At 35.3% G+C, this 22229-nt stretch overlaps 2 protein-coding genes across 3 annotated transcripts in view; one reads left to right on the top strand and one right to left on the bottom strand.

The window, feature by feature from the left end:
* Window positions 1-13313, bottom strand: part of LOC306849309 (uncharacterized protein) — a 32037-nt gene extending 18724 nt beyond the window's left edge. Inside the window, exons 1-6 of one of the 2 annotated variants that reach the window (XR_013782306.1) lie at window positions 13158-13313; window positions 12029-12161; window positions 11107-11238; window positions 10782-11021; window positions 9131-9431; window positions 6077-6182 (exon numbers count right to left, since the gene is read on the bottom strand). Coding sequence is in view for 1 of the 2 variants with exons in the window: in XM_079384241.1 (XP_079240367.1) it covers window positions 9172-9431; window positions 10782-11021; window positions 11107-11238; window positions 12029-12140 (744 nt within the window). In the remaining variant the exon portion in view is untranslated. Of the gene's footprint in view, window positions 1-6076; window positions 6183-7232; window positions 9432-10781; window positions 11022-11106; window positions 11239-12028; window positions 12162-13157 lie in introns of those variants that run through there. The other variant, XM_079384241.1, reaches the window with a different exon arrangement.
* A 762-nt stretch (window positions 13314-14075) lies between these two features.
* LOC306849307 (CXXC-type zinc finger protein 1-like) lies at window positions 14076-21375 on the top strand. Its single transcript, XM_079384238.1, has 14 exons — window positions 14076-14283; window positions 14752-14864; window positions 14975-15075; window positions 15265-15392; window positions 15517-15672; window positions 17760-17903; window positions 18253-18363; window positions 19017-19204; window positions 19293-19500; window positions 19746-19853; window positions 19965-20014; window positions 20706-20802; window positions 20891-21043; window positions 21228-21375. The coding sequence occupies exons 1-14, from the start codon at window positions 14281-14283 to the stop codon at window positions 21372-21374; spliced, it is 1707 nt and encodes a 568-aa protein (XP_079240364.1). The 5' UTR covers window positions 14076-14280; the 3' UTR covers window position 21375.
* The last annotated feature ends 854 nt before the right edge of the window (window positions 21376-22229 follow it).

The raw sequence follows: 22229 nt of genomic DNA, 5'->3' as shown, positions 1-22229 counted from the left end.
CAGTACGATCAATAAGTCATAGCAACATAACTTTAACTCGTCAAAATAATTTAACCAAATTCAACTTCTTGTTTTAAGCTATATGAGATTCAACTCAATTTTTTAAGTCAGTTTAATATAATTCAAGCTGAATTGACTTGTACAGCCAATTTGAAATATACTTAAAAATTGAAGGTAGCAACTGACCTAAGATTAAGTTGCAGTAGGTGGAATTTGTTTACAATAACCTACTGTATTTGTGCCATTGATCTGCATTGCATCTCGCCCTCTCTAACTTTGATTTGATCCAAGTTTTTCTCTAGTCATGTGCTGATGTCAGATTGTCTATGCAAGTACTTTCATAGTGAAGTAGCAGAGGTTTATGTGAGCAGATGACAGTCATGTTTCCTTTGACATTCAAAGACCTTCCAGCTCTGAATATTGTTCTTGTTCTCTGCCAGAGAGCAGCCAATGAATCATCAAACCCTCATTCTCGTGAATTTCTTACTGCAATCCAATGTCTTTACATCCCTTATCAGGAGCAGTGAGACTCGTTCTGTTATTAATGGCTTTTATACACGCTTATAGTCAGATGCTGTTTTATAAATCTAAAAGCAGAAGAAAACCATTAGTTTTTTTATGAATCTGTACAGTGAGATATGACTGAGTTTAATTTACTTCTGGATGACCATTTTTTTTTTTTAGGTTTTGGCTTTTTTTTTTTTTTTTTTTTTTATGTATACAGATCATAAGAGGAGTTATTGTGTACATTAGCAATAGCAGCTTGGGAAACTACTGTAGTTATGCAACATTACAGCTCATCTATGTGTTGAGGTCTTCTCTGTATCTAGATATTATAAGCTGATTAGAACAATGGCTAACGTACATTCAGAAAAGAGTTATTAGTTTTTACCGCATATATCAAGTTATATCGTGTATTTAAGATTAAACAATATATTTGCACTGCTGTTTACTGAAAAATAAAACTGAATGACATTAATATCCACAATGAAGGATGGTTTTAGTAGCTAGCTGGTGAAGAGGCAAAGAAAATACCTTGTAGAGAAATCACAAAACAGACTAGTTTAATTATGAAGCTGTCAAACCTTGATGCGGAAATCTTTTACCTAATTTAGTGTTTTTTTAAAATTGCTTGTAAATCTCTCGTATTGTTATATTATCACCAAATATTGGATTCAACCTTGACAGCTTGTTTTTTTTTATTTACCGCAGGTTTTATATTTGGAACTGATTGGTCAGGCCTTATTCATCTGAGTGGATTTTGAGAGAAAAAGCATTATTTGTGGATAATTTTGGCAATGTTCGCTCAAAAACTGAGGTGGATAAGTTCAGATCAGTATTGTATTTTAAAAAAGAAATACAAAATCTGTGCTACGTGAAAGAAAAAAAAATTTAAAATCCAATATTTGGTAATAATATACCATAAGAAGAAATTTATAATTTATTGTAGGCAACAAAAAAAAAAGTACAAAAACTTTTGGCAAGTTATGAGTAAAATCAGTAGGTTTTAGTCGAATGCAATAACATTAACAAGCATTTTCGGGAAAAAGACAATCCCCTGGATCTTTTGGATCTATGCAATGTCTGTGTGATCCCTGTATCGTCGTGTTCAGGTGGTTTTGTGTGTTTACTACAGCTCGTGTTCAGCCGCCTTGTGAGTGCATGATCACCGCTAAAGATCAGCAACCATATGGAATCGCCTGCTCTGTGGCTTTTTCGGCTAAATTATGAAATACGTTTATATATATGTCTTTGATGCCTCCATGTTGGATGTCCAGTGATGAGATTTGGGCATTTCTTGTGTGTTTTGGAGGTTGTGGTGCAGTTTCTGCCTGATAAAATGTCCTCAAACTTACATCAGTTCTGTGGTCGGTGCTGTTAAGAGCTAAAACTGTCTACGAATTCATTAAAAACCTTACAAGTGACTGTATAACTGTACTGCAGGAGACTAGAGAAGACTTAGACAGCGTTTACATTCATCGCGTGAGTATGTATTTGATAATATCCTGTAGATGTCCACTGTCTGGTCAGACTTGAGCAAAGGGAACGTGTATGTGGTTTATTCTGTATTTCAGTATGTCCGCAGTGCTTGTGGATGTTTATTCCTGTATTTTCTTTACAGCATTGAAACAAGTTATGCAGATTTCTTTTTGTACTCTTCAATATATAGTTTGTTTGTTTTTTAGGAAAAATGTATAAATAAAGTTGTAAAACAGCTATGCGTTTGTATGAGTGTTTTAATTTTTTAAAGCAACTTTTTATATATTTTTGCAAACATCTGAAGGACAGAATGCTTGAAAATGACAGTACAGTGTTAAATAATATAGTTTCCACTTTTCAGGATCCATTCAGGCCTTGGTTCAGCCCCCAAAACATGACAAGGTGAACAAGCCCTGGGGCCTGTTTCAATAAGGAGGTTCAACCAACTCTGAGTTAAAACTTGAACTCTGAGTTGACTTACCCTGAGATGGGAAACTCTGAGTTTTCGGTTACAGAACAGCTGAAATGAGTTAGTTCAATCAACTCTGAGTTGACTGACTCTGAGTTAAGCTCGTGCACCGCAACTATAAAAAGCCATTATCAATGGAGCGCCGAAATTACGATTCACCATGGCAACAGCTCCCGCCAAAAAGACGTCAGCGCGCATACCTCCGTCAATGCGTAACATTAATTCTTAATAACTGTCTATAACTTAATAACTGTTATAATATCTGAGGTGAAAACTGTAAATTATTGAACTAATATTCATTTTAATGGTATCTCATGGCCACAAAAAAAAAAAAAAAGACAGAAAAAGAAACAAGAACGTGGCAGCAGCTAAAAATGAAGTATAAAAACACAATTGAATCAAGGTAAAGCTTTAAACATGAAAGGTTCATGGGTGTGGGCTAAATGACTTTACAGACATTTGACATTAAATATCATTCAGTGTCTATTTCAATGCGCTGCAGCTTTTTCCACATCGTCTAACACTCTTTTCACATAATTAAATATTCTCTAATCCAACCTGTTACATTTCTTAATTAGAGTAATAAAATTAACTACTGACAAGAAGGCAGAGGGAGAGCCTGGACCAGCACCACTGACAGATGAAGAGGAGATGGTCAAGTATTGAAAGATTTCTAAAATCCAAAAGTAAAAATAATAACTTTTGCTTTTGTATTAGGAAATAAAGATGACCAAAATGTTTTAATAATTTGCTTATTTAACAGCTGTAGTGGTGGTTATGGCTCGTACTACCCCTCCATCTGGCATCCTTCCATTTCATACAGTAATCATGCTTGTCATCAATGCATCCAACCACACTGGAAATCCTGAAGGAAATTCTGATTATTTCAGGTTACTTCCACAGGTCATAGAAAGATGTTATCAAGTGAACATCATTTATCAGATTAGCCTCATTTAAACCCATTGCTACACCATTGACCTACAGTCCTGTGATACTCCTCTTTGACGGATTTGTGCCCAGGAAAAAAATCCCAGAAAGAGCGTGAGAGCGATGCACACTTTACTTAAAATCTGCATATCTTATAATGTGCTCTGCATCTCTGATGTTTAAAAGAAAACTACCATTTAAAATGGTACCGCTGAAATAAATATGCACATGAATACGGTGTAAAAAAAACATATAATAACATAAATAATAGGCTATAAGGTATTTAGTCTTGTTTCCATGAAGGAAAAGAAAATTAAAATATTATTTTATTTTCCAAATTATCTGGCAATGGGGTAAGAAATAAAAATTAGCCTATTCTTGTTTCCGTTTGCATTAAGATTATTTTTCTTACACTCTGTAGAACAATTTTATATTTTAACAAGACTAAATATCTAAAAAATATATTTTCATGTATAGAAAATGCATCTTAACTTAAATTTTAAATGTTTGTACTTGAAATAAGACAAAAATACTCAGTAAGAAAAGCAATTTTGCGGCGTGAATGAACGAATGAGGTATTAAAACATCGCTTACACTTTAAAAAGGGGGAGGAGACCGAAAGAAACTCTGGGTTTACCAAAGAAAACCTGCTCCCGACCAGGTTAGGTTCACAGAGTAAGTTACCACGGTAACTGACTCTGAGTATAAGTTACCTCTCTTCCAGAAACGGGCTTGACTTACTCTGCTTTCTCAGGTTTAACATACCTCCCTCCCATTCTGAAACCGAAAACCCAGAGTTTCCCTCATTTCAGGGTTAACATACTCAGAGTTTTCACTTAACCTCCTTTCTGAAACGGGCCCCAGGTCAGTTTGTTTGTTTATTTATTAAAAAAAATTGATTGATTGATTCATTTTCTTTTGTGCATTTATTTCATTATTTTAAATTCTCATCAGATTCTCATTACTGCAATACAGTAATGAATATCATCCATTAAACTAAATAAATTTAAAGCCGTATAACAAATGCTTTAAATTTGTAATTTAAATAATATATAATTAATCATAAAATGTGTTTAATTGTTGTGTTGGGGGGGGGGGGGGGTCTATCTGTCTAGCTTTAATCTCTCTCTTTCTCTCTCTCTCTCTCTCTCTCTCTCAATTCAATTCAATTCAATATTGCTTTATTGGCATGACTGTAAAAATACAATATTGCCAAAGCTTGAAATATAATAACAATGAAAATATTAAAATAACAGAATAAAAACATTATAACAATATAAACTTATATTTATATTTATAAACTCTCTCTCGCTCTCTCTCTCTCTCTCTCTCTCTCTCTCTCTCTCTCTATATATATATATATATATATATATACTGTAAAAACTCTTTATGATCCTAAAAAATGATCTTCATTTTCTTAATGCAAAATAGTTATATTTTTCTTTTGATTTTGAGTGAAATATGCAAATTAATCCACGTGAAAATCGATATGAAGCATTTCTTAATAATAAAAAAGCAGCCCAATATACCTTGTTAATTAGTTTTTCTTCGAGTGTACTCTTGAGGCATTCACCTAATATCATCTGTACACGGTTTTATTGAACCCTGTTTGTTTGTTTTTTGAACACACTTTTATTTATTAAGGTTGCAATAGCAGTTGTTTGTCCAGCAAAGGGCAGTAACATCACGTCTTTGTGTGTCACATCACCGCATTTCAACTCTCGTCTTCATAAACTGAACTACCAAGTGAATTAGTTTGGTCTTAGTTAAACTACAGGGAATGCTGTTTAATTGTCAAACTCAGCGCTGAATTTGTGTTGGTTTAGCCTGACCACAGTATAACACCATATTATTGTTATTCCAGCTCCCCTGCTATAAAACGTGTTTCTGTTTCTTCTGAAATCTCACTTCCCCATATTAACTGTGTTAGTTTTGGACGAGGCCTGCCTGGGCTGCGCTGCATTCTGGGTAGATCTTCTCGATTGTGTGTTTTAATAGTTCACTTGATCCTTCGTCAGGGAGCGGGAGTGTCTTTTATCACGGATAGGAGATAAAACACTGGGATGGGAAGTGTCCGCTTTGTTCTGAGATGAGATGCCAACTGGGCTGTTTTTATTAGCACTTTGAGGCAGGCCAAAATTATTTTCCAAGTGTGAAAATAATCAGAGTCCCAGAGTAATTGAAGCATAAATCATAAAGAAGTTGCCTGTAATAAAATGCAGGCCAAGCTGTGTATTGCATTTAACTCAAACTAAGCAAATGACTTTGTTTGCACAGGTGGGTATACTTTTTGAAATGAACAATTTAATATTATTATATAGGCCTAGTTTAATGTATTTCTTGATATTTTAAAATATTTATTTTAGTGTGTTTTTGTGTATGTTGTTAATATTTAGAATAATTTGTTATATATATATATAGTTAAAAATAATAATAAATATTCTTATTACATTATTTTAATTTCATATTTTGTTGTATAATTTATCATTGTTTTTTAGCTATAATTAATTATGTTTTATATTTTATATATGTGTTTTATATATATGCAGTTAAAATAATTTTATTTTAATTTTAACTTTTAAAGGTTGTTCCATATTTGGTCTATCAAGGATTGCTTAAACAAGAGAAACAGCATCAAGTTTTAGATGTGGTTTTCAACCTTGAAGGGCCAAGTAAAGGACGTTCTGATTATTTCCTCACCCCATTTGAATGTTGCGGTGCTCCTCGGCCATGAAGAATCTGCAGAGTTTGTTGTTCTTCATGGGTGAGAGTCTTCACGACGTCAGCACTCTTTCTTCTCCAAAACCTTGAATGAACAAAAGGAGGATTGTGGTCAGTCGTCTAGCGAACCCTTCATGCAGCCCCTGAGGAAAAGACGTCACAGACTCGCCAGATGCTCAGTTACATTGGGTTTGGAGTTCGTCATTTGTAAGCCACTACAACAAAAGTATAAATGTAAAATAAGAAGTTCACTTCGGTTTGATTTCTGCTACTAGTATAACAGGAATATAATGATCTAAGTAGAGCAGACCTAGTGTCCTACTGACTTGTTCAGCTCTGGCATGACATTTGGGCTTTGATGTATAAAACTGCATTTTGTCTTTTTTGGTGCAGTGATGCTGAAAGCTGCTTCCTGTCCCAGCAGACACTGAGTGGCGGTGGCTCTTTGAAACAGCGGGCAGGAGCGCTGGGTCAGAACCCGGCCTGGATTAGGGCCGTGTGGCCTATCCTGTCGCCCCAGCACTGTCATTTCAGTCACTTCCTCCACTTCCTGTTGACGCCACTTGGCACCATCTGTACAATAAACATTGCCTTCCTGCAGCCCACGGTCCAGGAGGTAAGACTCATCTCCACATGCAATCAACCTGATTGCTTTATATATATGGGTCAAAGACGAGGCGTCCCATTTTGGTGTCTGCATCAAATTCAGTTTACAAGGTGATTTCATATACATAACTTTCATAAAAATATGGGTGAAATAATGTTCTATCCTCATTGAGCGTAACATGTAAAAACAAAAGAAACATACTTATTCTAATCTGTACTTAGTAAAATATATCAAAGAAAAAGTGATCTCATTAAATGTCATATTTTAAGGATAGTGGCAACTGGCAATGATTGGTAAAGACTTAAAATGACAATTAATTAATTTTGGGGGGCTGCACTGTGATCCTTAAATGGAGTCTTTTAATGTCATCTATAATGAGTCTTATTCTAAAGATTTTTCTATATATACAAACTATGTAAATGTCATTTTAGTGGGTGTCTTCAGTAAATCATGGTAAAATTATAGACATTATTTTTTGCGCAGAAAAAATAAACATTCATATGCACAGATAAAAAAAAAACGGAATTTATACTATTGTTTTGATGCTTAAGGAAACATTTATTATTATTATTAATGTTGAAAACAGTTGTGCAGCTTAATATTTTCAGATTTTACTGTGGAAACTGTGATACCTTATTATTTAAATTTTTATGATGAAATAGTGTAGTTAATTACAAATATAGTGCACATGCATATGTTATGCTACGTTTCTGGACCTGGGAACAGTGCAGTTGCATTGCTGTCTACGGAGGGTCAGAGAGCTCTCAGATTTGATCAAAAATATCTTAATTTGTGTTCTGAAGATGAATAAAGGTCTTATGGGTTTGGAATGACATGAGGGTAATTAGTGACAGAATTTTCATTTTTGGGTGAACTACTAAATTGTCCCTAGCAATAATTTTGATCGAACAATTAAATGTCTGTTGTCTGCCGTTATGTCCCCACCATTGCCAAAATCAAGTAATGTATAACCTATATGTGTAACCCACAGCGGGATGAAGGGAGGTGGTGTCAGTAGGCTTTTGTTGGACTCACAGATCTCTGTCCCTCTGCCAGATTCAACATCAGCTCTCTTTCGAGCAGTGCCCGCTGTCTAAACACTGGGGCAGAGTCATCTGGAGAAAGCCTGTGAAATTCAACATGCCCGGAGGAATATGCAAGCGCTTTATAGTCTTCCTGACTGGTTATTTTTGCATCGCCCAGCCTTCCTGCCACACACACTTTAGATAAGAGTGCTGAGAACGAACAGAGAACAAAGATCCTCACGCCTCAATCTCAGCTGTCATGCTAAACTCTTCAAAATATAGAGAATGTGTTATTAAAATAAAATGTTTCAGAACAAATTCAATTTGAGATTCTTTTCTCAGCAGTATAAAATATCACAGTTGATGAAAATGTTTAATGCAGGCATTTCAAGCATGCATATGTTTTCTTCATTATTAATGTAGAGGAGTCTGACACATCTTTAAGCTTACTGGTGGAAAAGTTTCAAACTTAAGCTCAAATCAGCAAATAGAATGATTTCTGAAGGATCGTGTGACACTGATGACTGAAGTAATGATGCTGAAAATTCAGAAATAAAATACATTTGAAAATGTATTCAAATAAAAACTTAATTTATACTGTAATATTATTTCACATGAGTTTTTATTGTATTTTTTGACTAAATAAACGCAGCTTTATTGTCAAAAATGTTAAACACCCTTCAGAAAATGATTCTCTTACTAATATTTGTTGTTTTCAATTACAGTAATTTACGAATTCTAACAATTCTTAAATCATGATACATGAGAAGCAAGCTAAGATATTAGGTCTTGTTGTCTGAAATAAATCAGCAAAATTAAGTGAGTTTATGCTTAAAAAAAATAAACTTAACTTAAAGGGAAAACAAAATTATTTTTCTTACCCCACTAAAAGATTTTTTTCTTGTTTTATGCATAGATTTTTTTTACCCATAAAACAAGACCTAATATCTTAAGTACCTCAGGTACCTTGATTTAACAAGGTTTAGATATTTGTACTGAAAAACAAGACAAAATCATGTTTTGCCACACAGTCTTACCAATTCAAAACTTTTGAACGGTAATGTTAATGCAAGTGCAGTAAACTAAATCTATTGCTCTTCACTGTTAAAGATGAAGTGTGTCATTTCTGTGCCACTAGTTTCACCAAACAGAATTTCAATGGTGATAAAGAATTCCTGAACTAACGCAATTGGTCAGATCTCCAATAAACAAAGCAATGATTCACATTTAAACATGGATGTGTGTATTTTAACAAACAAAAAATAACACACTTCAGGTTTAAGGCCTCAGAGAGTAGCCTCGTACAGAATAGTCCAACATTGATCGATGCAGCAAATTCATTCGACATACTGAATAAATACAAAATGCGGGATAACAATACAATATATATCCGACGCTTACAGTCCTTTGAGCACTTGATATCATTCTGTAGAGAATCCCGTTTAGGTCGGGAAACAGATGGAGCAGCATTCCAAACAGATCTCCAGACAGTCTGAAGACTGGCAACAGTCCTCCAGTATCCCACAATCCAGCAGGGCAGAGCAGGTGTCCTCAGCGCAGCACGCCAGACCGCCGGTGGCCGCTTCCCCACAGCAGCAGAGAGCGTCACACTCCAGACCGCAGGCCAAACACTGAGCCACGGCCGAACACCACGACAGCGCCTCGCAGAACAGACAGGCCAGGATGCAGTGCGCACAGCAGTCTGAAATCAGACACAAACATACAGTGTTTATAACAATTTGACATGCAATTATATCATTCATTGGACTTTTACATATTATTTGAAAGATTTAAAACTGTAGATGTAATACAAAGGATTTTTATATGTTTTTGAAAGTTTCTTCTGTTCCCCAAGGCTGTATTTATTTAATCAAAAATGCAGCGGAAACAACAATATTATGAAATATTGTTGCAATTTAAAATAAATGTTTTCTATTTGAATATATTTTAAAATGTAATTTATTTCTGTGATGCAAAGCTGATTATTTGGGTCTTCAGTGTCACACGATCCTTCAGAAATGCTGATTTGCTGCTCAAGAAACATTTCTTACTATTACTTTTGGAAACAGTTTTGTGGTTTAATATTTTGTTTTCAGTATTCTTGAACAGAAAAAAACAGCATTTATTTTTTTTTTATTTTAATAAATGTCTTAACTGTCACTTTTGATCTATTTAATGTAAAAAATAACTATACAAGTATTACATATTGGCTTTATTTTAGAATACAAAAAAGCCATTTTTTTAAATTACAACATCCTGCTACGGTGTAATTTTTTCCAAAAATGTTTTATGCATTTTTTGAGAACTTTTATGCACTTTTCCCCCCAACCGTGTTGTGCTGTGATTATTAATATTATTATTTTGTGATGGTTTTAACTTTTTGATGTTAATATAATCAAGAGAGTGACATTATAATTTTTTTGATCACAGTATTCAAACTTAAGTCTTTACTGGCCTTTATTAGCATTTAGTTATGTTTATACATATATTACCCTCTGAAAACTCACAGCAATCTTTTTTTCTACATTCAAAAATATTGACTATAAATAATGTAGTAAATAAGGTAATTTTTGTAAGTCATTTCTATTTAAAGCACACAAAAACATAGCGATACCACCAGAATGTTGTTATTTTATCTATTTAAATAATTCCTTCACAACATTTGAAAAAATGTCACAAACTCATGATATTATCAAAACAGCAAGCCCTCTGAGTGTTTAAAGTCACTGATATCTAATGTAGAAGAATATATTTATCTGCTAATGTGAGTTAGTCATCAAACAGAGATGTTTGACCTAATGGAAAGAATTATCAGGCGCTGACGTGAAGGGACCATTAAACACATGAAGATAAAACCACAAGCCTGTCCTAGTGTCGCTGAAAGATAAGACCAGGCCCTATATTTACGAATAGCCCTGTGGGTGGAGGCCTCTTTTCAAACATGCCCCACGTTCTCTAAAAATACATAAAAATATTGACACTAAATGGTTGACGGTTTGATTATGGGTTGAACCAATAGATATATTTTTGAAAGAGCTAATGATTTTCTTACCGTCTCCAGCTACTCTCTGTATCTGCGAAGCATCACCTTTGAAGCTCTGCTGGCTCGTGGAGGTGGAGGGCGTGTGTTTTCTGTGAGGATGTTTGTGTCCGTTGCACTTTGCATGTCCGTTGCATTTCTGTTGTGTTGTTGGGCGAGGTGTCGATCCTCCTGATGAAGAAGCCGGCGGTGTACGGATGACAGCAGACCCATTGACTGGAGGAGAAGAGCCACTGGGAAGACTGGGCTTCACTGAAATGTGTTCAATTCACATTTTAATATAGGCCTCTTAAAATTCAGATAATAAGACATTATAGTTTGTATAAAATGTAAATACCGTTGCCTTTCTCTATTTTGCGTGAAATTGTAGGTATGTGGTCAGGAAGCAGTAAAGCCTCATCATTGGTTGTAACACCGTCTGTCAGCGACTCGTTGCTTCTGCTGTGAACAATCTCAGCCGAGACAGGACCTGTTATTCACAGACAATTATTTAAAGGAATAGTTCATCATAAAATAACAATGTACTTACTCTCAGATGCAGATGAGTTTGTTTCTTCATCAGAACAGATTTGGAGAGATGTAGCATTACATCACTTGCTTGTTATAGATCTTCTGCAGTGAATGGGTGCCGTCAGAACGAGAGTCCAAACAGCTGATAAAAACATCACATCAATAATCCACACCACTCCAGTCCATCAATGAATGTCCTGTGAAGGGAAAAGCTACGTGTTTGTGAGAAACAAACCCATTATGAAGAAGTTTTAATTTTAAACCATCACACACAAAGTCCATAATCCATAATAACGCTTCCTCCAGTGAAAAACTCAATCTCCTCTTTTTTCTTAAATCAAAATCCACCAACATATTTGTTTACTGTTTTGGACTTTGCTTGTAGATGCGGTGCATTAATATTATGGATAGACATTATTTGATGGACTGGAGTGGTGTGGATTATTGTGATGTTTTTATCAGCTGTATGGACTCTCATTCTGACGGCACCCATTCACTGCAGAGCATCCACTGGTGAGCAAGTGGTATAATGCTACATTTCTCCAAATCTGTTCACAAACTCATCTATACCCTGGATGGCCTGAGGGTGAGTAAATGTGCAGCAAACATACATTTTTGGGTGAAATGTCATTATGCTTTCTAAAATGTTGCCATGCAAATGTTACAATTTTAAATACATTTTCTCCAATGCAAACTAAGCTTAAAAGCTACATATGCTCAAAAATATGATTCATGAACATCCTTCTCACCAGTGACGTCAGGGGTGGCCTGTGGTTGTGTCGTGTGGACATGATTCTCCTGGGGCACGACCCTGTCTGGTGTGCCGTCCTGCTGTTGGACTTCCATGGCTTCTGTCTCCATTTGAGACGCTTGACTCTAACTCTGAGAAAACATCCAGAAAGAGACGTATTTAGCACAGATGGACTGTGTGGAGTCAGTCTGGGTGTTTGTGGGGTAAATGAATGCTAATGGAAACCTCTAATATGATGACTTTTATCCCCTAAGACAATCCAAGAAACATTTCAAAATGTGACGAGTGCACGAAAGACAATTATGCTGCTGCTCTGAAATGATCTGAGGTGATTTGGGAAGGTGACTCATCTGAACATCCTAATGAGTCAGACAGATCTGACAATATTATCAAAGCCCTGAGTGAATGCGCAGGAGACATAATAAACATTTTTGATGGTTGTTTGCCGTTTTAAAAACAGAGGATTCATTTCATTGTAGCGAATCTCTAGTTAAATGCTTGTAATTATCTGACCCTGATTCTGAATCAATGCATGTTCAGACTGTACCACTGCTAATATTTTTTAATGTTATCTCATACTTTATACTAAGTATCTATAAAATTAATTAGAATAAAATATATCCGATGCTAATGAGATCTAGGTAGCCTACAGATTTTCTGAAATATAATAAAAGGACAGCACTTTTAAAACATTGACTAATTTGCTTTTATTCCTTTTACAAGGTAAATTAAAAATGTACCCTTTAACGTTAACAAACATTATAACATTGATATGATTAATGTATATTTTAGATGTAAGACATTACATATAAATTTATTTACATCTATGTATTGAACAGAAGCGATGATTAATAATAATTAGTTGTATCACAACAAACAGTGTCGTAAATATCAAAATATTGCTTGGACTATATACATTTGTGTGTGTGTGTATATATATAAAAAAACATTAATATTGTTATGCAAAATATTGTTTGTCTAAATTAACCACGCGTTATTTTGAAAATTAAAGTTTGTGCATACATTTGCACTTAAAGAAGTAAACTTTCAGACTCTCAATTTCTACTGACCCAGAATGAAGCGAAATTACCAAAGCATAAAGACACAAGGCTGAATTGAAGTTTTACCTTAACTCGAATAACTCCAGTCTTGTACCGAGGACGTTTTAATTGACTTTAATTCAGAATGAATGCGCGAGCTGCATCTGCTCTGAGCGCGTGCGCGTGCGCGTGCGCGTGGAGATATCTTGCGCGTGCGCGTGCACGACATCCTTCCTGCACTGCAGGGAATGGACAACTTAAGTAACTATTTATTTTATTTCGTTGTGGTTTATCACATGATTTTCCAGCAGTACTGTGCTAAAACAGAAAAAAAGTCATAAAATGAACTTATCGCATTTATCAAACCTTCTGACTGATGTCTGACGCTATTTTAAGGATTAATTGTTATTCATAATTTAATAATTATTTGTTTATATTACTGACTATATTTACTCTCATTTCTTTCAGGCTTTCTCTCTGAATTGGTATTATCAGCATTAATTAGCCTACATAATGATAACACTCTCATCTGATTCTAATAGTAGAAATATTAATAAACTTATTAACTTTATACATTAACTCAATACAAAATACAGGTATTTTATTAGTGTTAAAATATTTATGTATTTGTTTATTTTACTGCATAACATTAAAAGGAAATGTTTGATCTCTTTTTGCAGCTACCAAAGTTTTCATTAAGATACTATTATAGTTTTTATTAATATTTTTGTATTCAATTTACCATTTTTATTTTAGTTTTAGGTATAATTTTAGAAATGTTGCTGTGTTTTTTTTTTTTTTTTTTTTTTTTTACATGTCTATAGCCTATGAAAAATGTTGATTTGGGAACTAGCTGAAATAAATAAAGGTTCAGGTTATAATTTCATTAACCTTTATTTTATTTCAAGTAACGAAAATGTATTTTATGGTTTTAGATTTAGTTAACTTTGTCTGTGTGGCGGTGCGCGTCACGTCCAGTAGGTGGCAGCGGAACCTTTATCATCTAAACCGTAGAAGAAGAAGTCAGAGGAAGCGGAAGTACATGTTGTTCTGCTTTGTAAACAAACGGAGTGAAATATTAAATCAATTCACTGCACACCTGTTTAGTTCACCTTGGTTATGACAGCTTATTAGTTTTTGTGCTTCAGATGTTCTGAATGACTGTGGTGGCATTCCTTTCTTTTTTTTAAATTAACCGGACAAATCTGTCATGGTACGTGAAATATTTGTGCAATTGTTGTTGTTTTGTCATTATAATAAGAACTGGGCGGTACAGTGGTACAGGTGTATGACAATACTGAATGAAGATATGTGAAAGAATACCATGGTTCTTCTCAAAAACATCGTACTGTTTTGTTAAAATGATTAAAAAAAGCCAAATAAAGCTTTAGAGTGAGCGAGAGAGAGGATGTAATACAAATGTTAATGACAGCTTACACAAATGTGCCATCGTTCAAATGGAGGTTTGGCATCACAAAGTATCAGAGAATACATAGAATGCTGCATATAGTGTAGCATAATAAACTGTGTTTATACAGTATGCAAAATATAAAGTGTACAGGTAGACTGTATAACAGGAAACTTGTTGATACGTAAATGTCTGGATTGAAGTAACTTAGTTACAGAACATACAGATAATGTAAAATTAAATACACATTCATTTCCTTCTCTTATGTTATAGGACAGTGAAGTGTCAGATTTGGAGCAACCTCCTGGACCAGAGACGAGTCTGAACCGGAGCAATGCACCTGTTTATTGTGTTTGTCACAAACCAGACATTAACTGCTTTATGATGTAAGATGTGTCTCTCTTCAGGTGTTTGCATGCAGTTTTTTAAGGATGCTTTTTCTTTGTAAAACTAAATATTTTCAGTTGCATGTTTCAAGTTATTTTCATGTACACAGTGGCTGTGACAACTGCAATGAGTGGTTTCACGGAGACTGCATTCATATATCAGAGAAGACGGCCAAAACTATCCGTGTCTGGTACTGTGAAAAGTGTCGAAGTAAGGAAATTTTTGAATTATAATTTTTGTTTTTATTTGTTTTGTTTTAAAAATTCTAAATAATTATATTTGTATATTTTATTTTTAATTATTAAGACTTTATTATATTATTTTTGAAATCATTTTTTAAAAACTATCTGACAAAATAGCATCAACAACAGCCCTGAGTATGTACATCCTGCGATCTAGGTCAAAATGAATCCTTAGAGATCAAATTCCGGCCCAAGAAAAGCAGAGAGAAAGAATCGGACGCAGACGGGACCGATAACCAGCAAGACACTCCGGATTTCAAATCGGATGGACGGCGTGGGTCACGGGTGAGAAATTCTGATTGATAAAGCTACTCTCGTACAATGACCTTTGTGAAGACCGTGACTGAAAAAAAGTGTTGTTTGTTGACCTTTGGACTGGCTGTGGGGAATATTTGGGATTTGTCCTCAGATTAAGCGCTCAGCTCGCATGTGTGGAGAATGTGAACCCTGCATGCGCACAGAGGACTGTGGACTGTGTGACTTCTGTAAAGACATGAAGAAGTTTGGTGGCCCGAATAAAATCAGGCAGAAGTGTCGGCTGAGACAGTGTGAAGTGCGCGCTAGGGTGAGTTTCACTTTTCTAAAAGAGACAACATCCAAGTTATATTGCCAGTGATTTGTCTTTTCTGTCATATGCCTTTATGGTATATTTTAAAGTATGATAATCTTTCTTGACTCTGTGTACGAAATGATGCATTTCAGCAATTATTCCCAAGTGGTTCTGTAAGATTTAAAGGGGTCATATGATGCGATTTCAAGTTTTCCTTTCTCTTTGGAGTGTTACAAGCTGTTCATGCATAGATAAGATCCCTGAAGTTGCAAAGACTAAAGTCTCAAAACCAAAGAGATATACTTTATAAAAGTTAAGACTCTGCCACGCCCCCCTTAAAATGGCTCATTTAAACACGCCCCCACATGTCTACGTCACGGTGTGGGAAGATTTGCAAAACACTGCCCAAATGTTTACGCAAAAAAAGAGGGCGTGAATTTTATTCCCGCTGTAGTATTGTTACTACCGCTGTGGTGCCGAATTCTGCACCCTGCCAGATTATGCACCCCCTACTATTGGTAGGTTTAGGTGTTCAACGAAGCTACTTCAACGAAGGGGTGCATAATTTGGCACAACACTGGCACCATGTCGTGGAGACGCTGAAAGTACTTTGTTTGGGCTTCCAAAAGAGGACACAACAAGAAATCAGTGGTTAAGTTGTATTTACAACACTGTTCCAGAACAGTTCAACCCAAATATTAGAGTGTGTGCAGCGCATTTTACGGAGGATTATTTCCTGAACCTGGGAGAGTAGCCTACAATGGTAGCTGTGCACAAAGGCTGTTTCTATAAAGTGGGGCAATTCCAACTTTGCAAGCCAAGGACAGTCTGGCGCTTCTGACTCACAGCTTGTAAGTACGTTTTCTTATTTAAAGAATTTGCCACTGACGATTCAAACGCGAGTTTTGAGCAGTGTAGAGTAGCGCTTGTTTGTTGTTTCTCCGATCACAAATGCAGACATGGTAATATTTACACGGCGCGATGCAACACAACGCGTAAAAAGACAGTATAGGTCATTATAATCAGTAATGTTGCAACTAATGCCTCGTTTATAATGGGTTTTATTGTTTTTGTCTTGTCGTGTCGGGACACGGCATCACAATACAGTAAGGGGCGTAACATTTCCGTCACACGCTTGAGGTATTCAGCCAATCACAACGCACTGGATAGCTGGCCAATCAGAGCACGCCTCGCTTCTCAGAACGATGAGCTTTGTAAAAATTGATGCGTTTCAGAAAGGCGGAGCATAGAGGAGCAACAATAATGTACAGTATGTGGAAAATAATGTGTTTTTTGAACCTTAAACCACATAAACACATTGCATTACACCAAATACACCAAATAGTGTTCATTTTAGCAACGTCATCTGACCCCTTTAAGGTGTTTTTATTGATTGTTAGTAGTTTCCATTTAGCAGACACATTTATCCAGGGCAATTTCAGTATGCTTATTACAGAGAAAATTAGTCTGAAGTGAGTCTGGGATATTATAGTTAACTAAAACTAAAATCATAAAATCATTTTTGTTACTTAAAATAAAAATAACAATAACTGAAAAATAAAATAAAGTATTAAAAACTTAACATTTCTTTTATTTAATCTAGTTTCCAAGGAAACATTTCTTATTTTATTTAAAGTTAATTTACTAAAATAACGGAAATAAAAATGAATAAATTACTATATAGATAGATATTGAAAAATAACAGACACAACAAAATTACTAACATTTTTACACAAATTTAAATTAAAATCTAAAAATAAAAATGTTATTATACATTTTTATTTAAATTCAAGTAAATTATTTAAATAATTTAAGCTATTAGTAAAAACTATAATCAGCTTTCCTGTAGCTCAAATAGTAGAGCATGGCGCTAGCAACGCCAAGGTCATGGGTTCGATTCCCAGGGAAAGCAAGAGCTGATAAAAATGTTAAAACTGTAACTTGAATGCAATGTAAGTCGCTTTGGATAAAAGCGTCTGCTAAATGCATAAATGTAAATGTATAATAGTATCTCGATGATATTGACATAACCCTGGAACCTACAACCTTTACGTTTCCAGCCCTTTTTTAACCACTATGCATTGTATTTTTTTATTTTTCAGAAAATGTTGCGAGTCAAGGATGAGGAGTGCTCCATGTCTAAGGGTAGAGATTATCAAGATGGCACGCTGTCTGAAGACTACAGTGAGAATGAGCTGGAGCTGTATCAGCAGTTCTGTGCCGGAAAGTATGGAGACCACAGCACGGTACCTGCTTCTCCTCACTCTCACAGCACACTTCAGAGTAATATAAAATACCTTTTTACGAAGTTAGCCCACTTGGATTTCTTCTGGAGACATATTTCCAGCAATGCAAGAACAGCTCCTATGTTCTTGAATGGGAAACAATAAAAATGTGCTATTTACAAAATGTATCAAATCACCAATAAAACTTCTAAATGTAGCTTCCTTAGATCATGCAAAAAATCTATTTTAGGTTGATGCATGTGCAGTAAGTAAATTACTCCATAATGTCTGTAGGATGTGATTGACGATACTTCTTTTGGCAGAAATAGTTGTGCCTAAACTTTTTGTGTTTGTTTTTATTTTTAACCAGGTTTGGAACAGTGGTGATGATGATGATGGTTCATACGCTGATTCATCTATGAGAAAGAGAGCTGTTAAAGTCAAGCACGTGAAAAGAAGAGAAAAACGATCTGAAAAAAAGGTAAAGACTTCAAAATATGTGCATAAAATGCTTAAACTTTTATTTAACCTATAGACAAAATAAAAAAGTTAAAATATACATTTTACATTATGCATTTGTGTTTTTGGATGTGTATCATATTTGATGCATCAGGTTTTATGGATCGTATGGTAGGCTAGACGAGAATATAGAGCTCAATTTTATTCAAAGGCCCAAACTGAGTAAAAGCATGTCGAATAAATGCAGCAAAAATATTTGGTGCAGTTGCTGATATTCATATGGCCAAAAAGTAAGAAGATATTGTGAAGTTTACAGTATTTACAGAGGCATTTACAGTATAGCATAGTATAAATATCAGTTGTCTCGCTGTATCACCCAAAAATAATGCAGTGCAATCAAATGACGATTGAGATATGTACAAATAAACCTTCCATAAAAGCCGGATGGTTCACATTTGATACTCACATTTAAACAAACAAAAAAAAAAGATGATGTTTGGATGATCAAGTAAACCTAAGTTACTTCAATCCAGAAAGTGTTTAATATTGCTAACTATATAAATGTCGTTCTTAACCTGAAGAAGGACTTTTGAACAGAAGGCATGTGTTTTGGCTTGAAGTAAATTATTGTGCTTAAAATGGAAACTAAATTAGGACTTTGTTTTCATTCATAAGAAAGAGGAGAATAAGTCTCGGAAGCACAAACCCAAACAGAAGCACCGTGACCGGGTGAGACACACTGAGCGGGCAGAGGTTCGGGACAGCGGAGGAGCCAGACAGTGTCTCGGACCCGGATGTGTCGAAGCTGCACGCGCCAACTCCAAATACTGCTCTGATGAATGTGGCATGAAGCTCGCTGCCAAGTAAACCTGGAAATGCTTTACAGTTGTAGAGAGTTGTATGTAGGAGATTAGACAGACCCTGAAAATGTCTGTCTTCTTGTCTTGCCAGTCGAATCTATGAGATCCTGCCCCAGCGTATCCAACAGTGGCAGCAGAGCCCGTGCATCGCTGAAGAACAGGGCAAGAAGCTTCTAGAGCGAATCCGCCGTGAGCAACAGTCAGCTCGCATGCGACTCACTGAAATGGAGAAACGGTTCCACGAGCTGGAAGGCATCATTGCTAAAGCCAAACAGCAGGTTGTGCATCACGATGAAGAGGTGAGGGCCTTCATAAACATAGTCCAGTGCAATGGTGTCAGCATTCTGTTGCTTTGAAAACACTGTAAATACATTACAATAGAATTGTTTATTCTAAATTTTAAATGAATAAAATGCAATTAAATAATGTAATTTATTCCTGTGATACAAAGCTGAATTTTCAGCAGCATCATTACTCCAGTCTTCAGTGTCACATGATCCTTCAGACCACAAAACAGTGCCCATTGCTTTTTTTTCCTCCAAAGGTCAATGAGGGCGATGACGACACAGATTTGCAAATCTTCTGTGTGTCCTGCAGTCACCCAGTTAACCCCAAGGTGGCGCTGCGTCACATGGAAAGGTGCTATGCAAAGGTGCGTTGTATTTAAGGTGTCTGTTTTTACTAATTGTGATGCATAGACCTTTAAACAGTGGTCACATGTTTTCGTGTTAATGTTCATGTTTCGTCTTTTCCTTTTAACCAGTATGAGAGTCAGACATCATTTGGCTCCATGTACCCCACTCGCATAGAGGGGTAAGTAAATATATATATATATGCATGTGTATATGTATGTTTTATATTCATAATTGTATTTTGTTAGATAAATTATTTTCCATGTTTTTGAAAAGTCTCTTATACTCATCATTCACCAAGGCTGCATTTATTTGATCAAAAAAAAAAAAAGTAATATTTGAAATATTATTACAACTTAACATAGCTGTTTTCTATTGTAATATATTTTAAAACATAATTTATTCCTGTGATGTTAGGCTGAATTTTCAGCATCAATACTCCAGTCTTCAGTGTCACATGATCCTTCAGAAATCATTGCAATCAGCTGATTTGCTGATCCATTTCTTTTTATCTTCAATGTGGAAAACTACTATGCATTTTTTTTTCAGAATTCTTTGAGTAGAAAGCTCGAAAGGACAGGATTTATTTGAAATAGAAATCTTTTGTAACATTATAAATGCCTTTACTGCCATTTTTTACCAATTTGATGTGTAAACTTAATCTTTCAGAATATTTATTGACTTTACGCCTGGAGTTCTCATCTAATGTTAGCATACATGTTTATTTCTCTAGAGTCCTGTTAATGTCTTTGTATGTAAAATGAAGGAAATCATTACATGCTCCGTTAGTGCCTTTTGAAAATAGCCGATAATGTTTTGCACAAAATCTTTAAGTCTCATATTATTTCTGCTCTTTTTCTCATGGTATATAGTGCTACACGGCTTTTCTGTGATGTTTACAATCCACAAAGCAAAACCTACTGTAAGAGACTGCAGGTTCTCTGTCCAGAACACTCCAGAGACCCAAAGGTACTTTACCACATGCATTTGATACATAAACACCCAATCTGCATAGATATTAAGGACATTATTCGTAATTGTGAATGCATGCATGCAGGTCCCTGCGGATGAGGTCTGTGGGTGTCCATTGGTTCGTGATGTATTTGAACCCACTGGAGAATACTGCAGGGTGTCCAAACGCAAGTGTAACAAACACTACTGCTGGGAGAAACTCCGCAGGGCCGAAGTGGACCTGGAACGAGTCCGAGTGGTCAGTGCATATGCAAAGGAATCATTTATATGAAGGAAAGAAATAATTTATTTGGGTGAAAGAAAATAGTTGTGTAATGATAAACTCAAAGCCATTTCAAGACAAGATTGCATTATCCTTCATCAGTCTAACAGTTAATCTTTAATTTATTCACTCATTCCCATTATCTCTTCTCTTCCCCTAGTGGTACAAGTTGGATGAATTGTTTGAGCAGGAGCGCAATGTAAGAACAGCCATGACAAATCGTGCAGGTCTCATGGCCCTCATGCTCCATCAGACAATCCAACACGACCCAATTACCACAGACCTGAGAACTAACAAGGACAGATAAGGTTACTCTCATTCCCTTTTATCATCTTTTATCCATTCCGTTTGTTCAACCATGAAGCAACTCTCCTGACAGTCTGAAGTTTTGTCTTTGATCTTACAGAGAAAACGAACCATTGCTGTTGAAGTTGCCTCACGTTTGTGAAGAGTCAGTGTCTTAGTAGTTGAAACTGTATTTCATGAACGACACTAATTATGTATCTGAATTGTACATGCATTCATGTAAGCCTTGGCTTCTCTCTCTGAATGGTGCTGTAACAACACTGAATTGTTGTGCTTACATTTTTTAGATTTTTAAACAATCTCATAACCATGTATTGAGCATTAAAAAAGTAAACTAGAAAAAGCTTGAAATATTTTTCTTGCTGGTGAAATGACTTGTCTTTAGATGGCATTTCTTGAGCCTCTACACTAAGGTATCATTATTAAGGATTTGTTGGGGTTTTCTATAGTGCAAATTATTTTAACACTTTCTAGACTTCTTACAATGATAAATCTGACCAAAGTTTAGATTCTGGTGCGTTTGAACCGTAAATTTATTTTTCTTATAGGGTGACATGATTGATTGAAAACTGGCTCATTCAAAAATATGTATTAAATATTATATATATATTTAAAATTTAGAATTAATTATAACTGGTTCATGTAAAATGTCCAAATTTCATGCTTTTGCTCTGATCTCTGAGGTTAGACTATATGGTAAGATTAATTAGGTTCAGAATTAGGATGGCGATTAGAGAGTAAATGTTAAAGTACCACTTTCTCTAGAGAAATATTTAATAATATATAGGGCTATATTAGATATAGCTCACTGGGTGAAACTAAAGCAGTTATAACACTTTATATTTACATTTGCCAC

The sequence above is a fragment of the Barbus barbus genome, assembly GCF_936440315.1.
Source record: "Barbus barbus genome assembly, chromosome: 29".
NCBI classification, from domain to species: Eukaryota; Metazoa; Chordata; class Actinopteri; order Cypriniformes; family Cyprinidae; genus Barbus; species Barbus barbus.
This window is presented reverse-complemented; position numbering and strand designations above follow the sequence as displayed.

Bases quoted from the DNA above. Each gene is read 5' to 3' on its own strand.
- LOC306849307 (XM_079384238.1), top strand. The intron at 14,865-14,974 runs GTAAGATGTGTC...TCATGTACACAG, and splicing joins GACATTAACTGCTTTATGAT to TGGCTGTGACAACTGCAATG. The intron at 19,205-19,292 runs GTAAACCTGGAA...TTGTCTTGCCAG, and splicing joins GGCATGAAGCTCGCTGCCAA to TCGAATCTATGAGATCCTGC.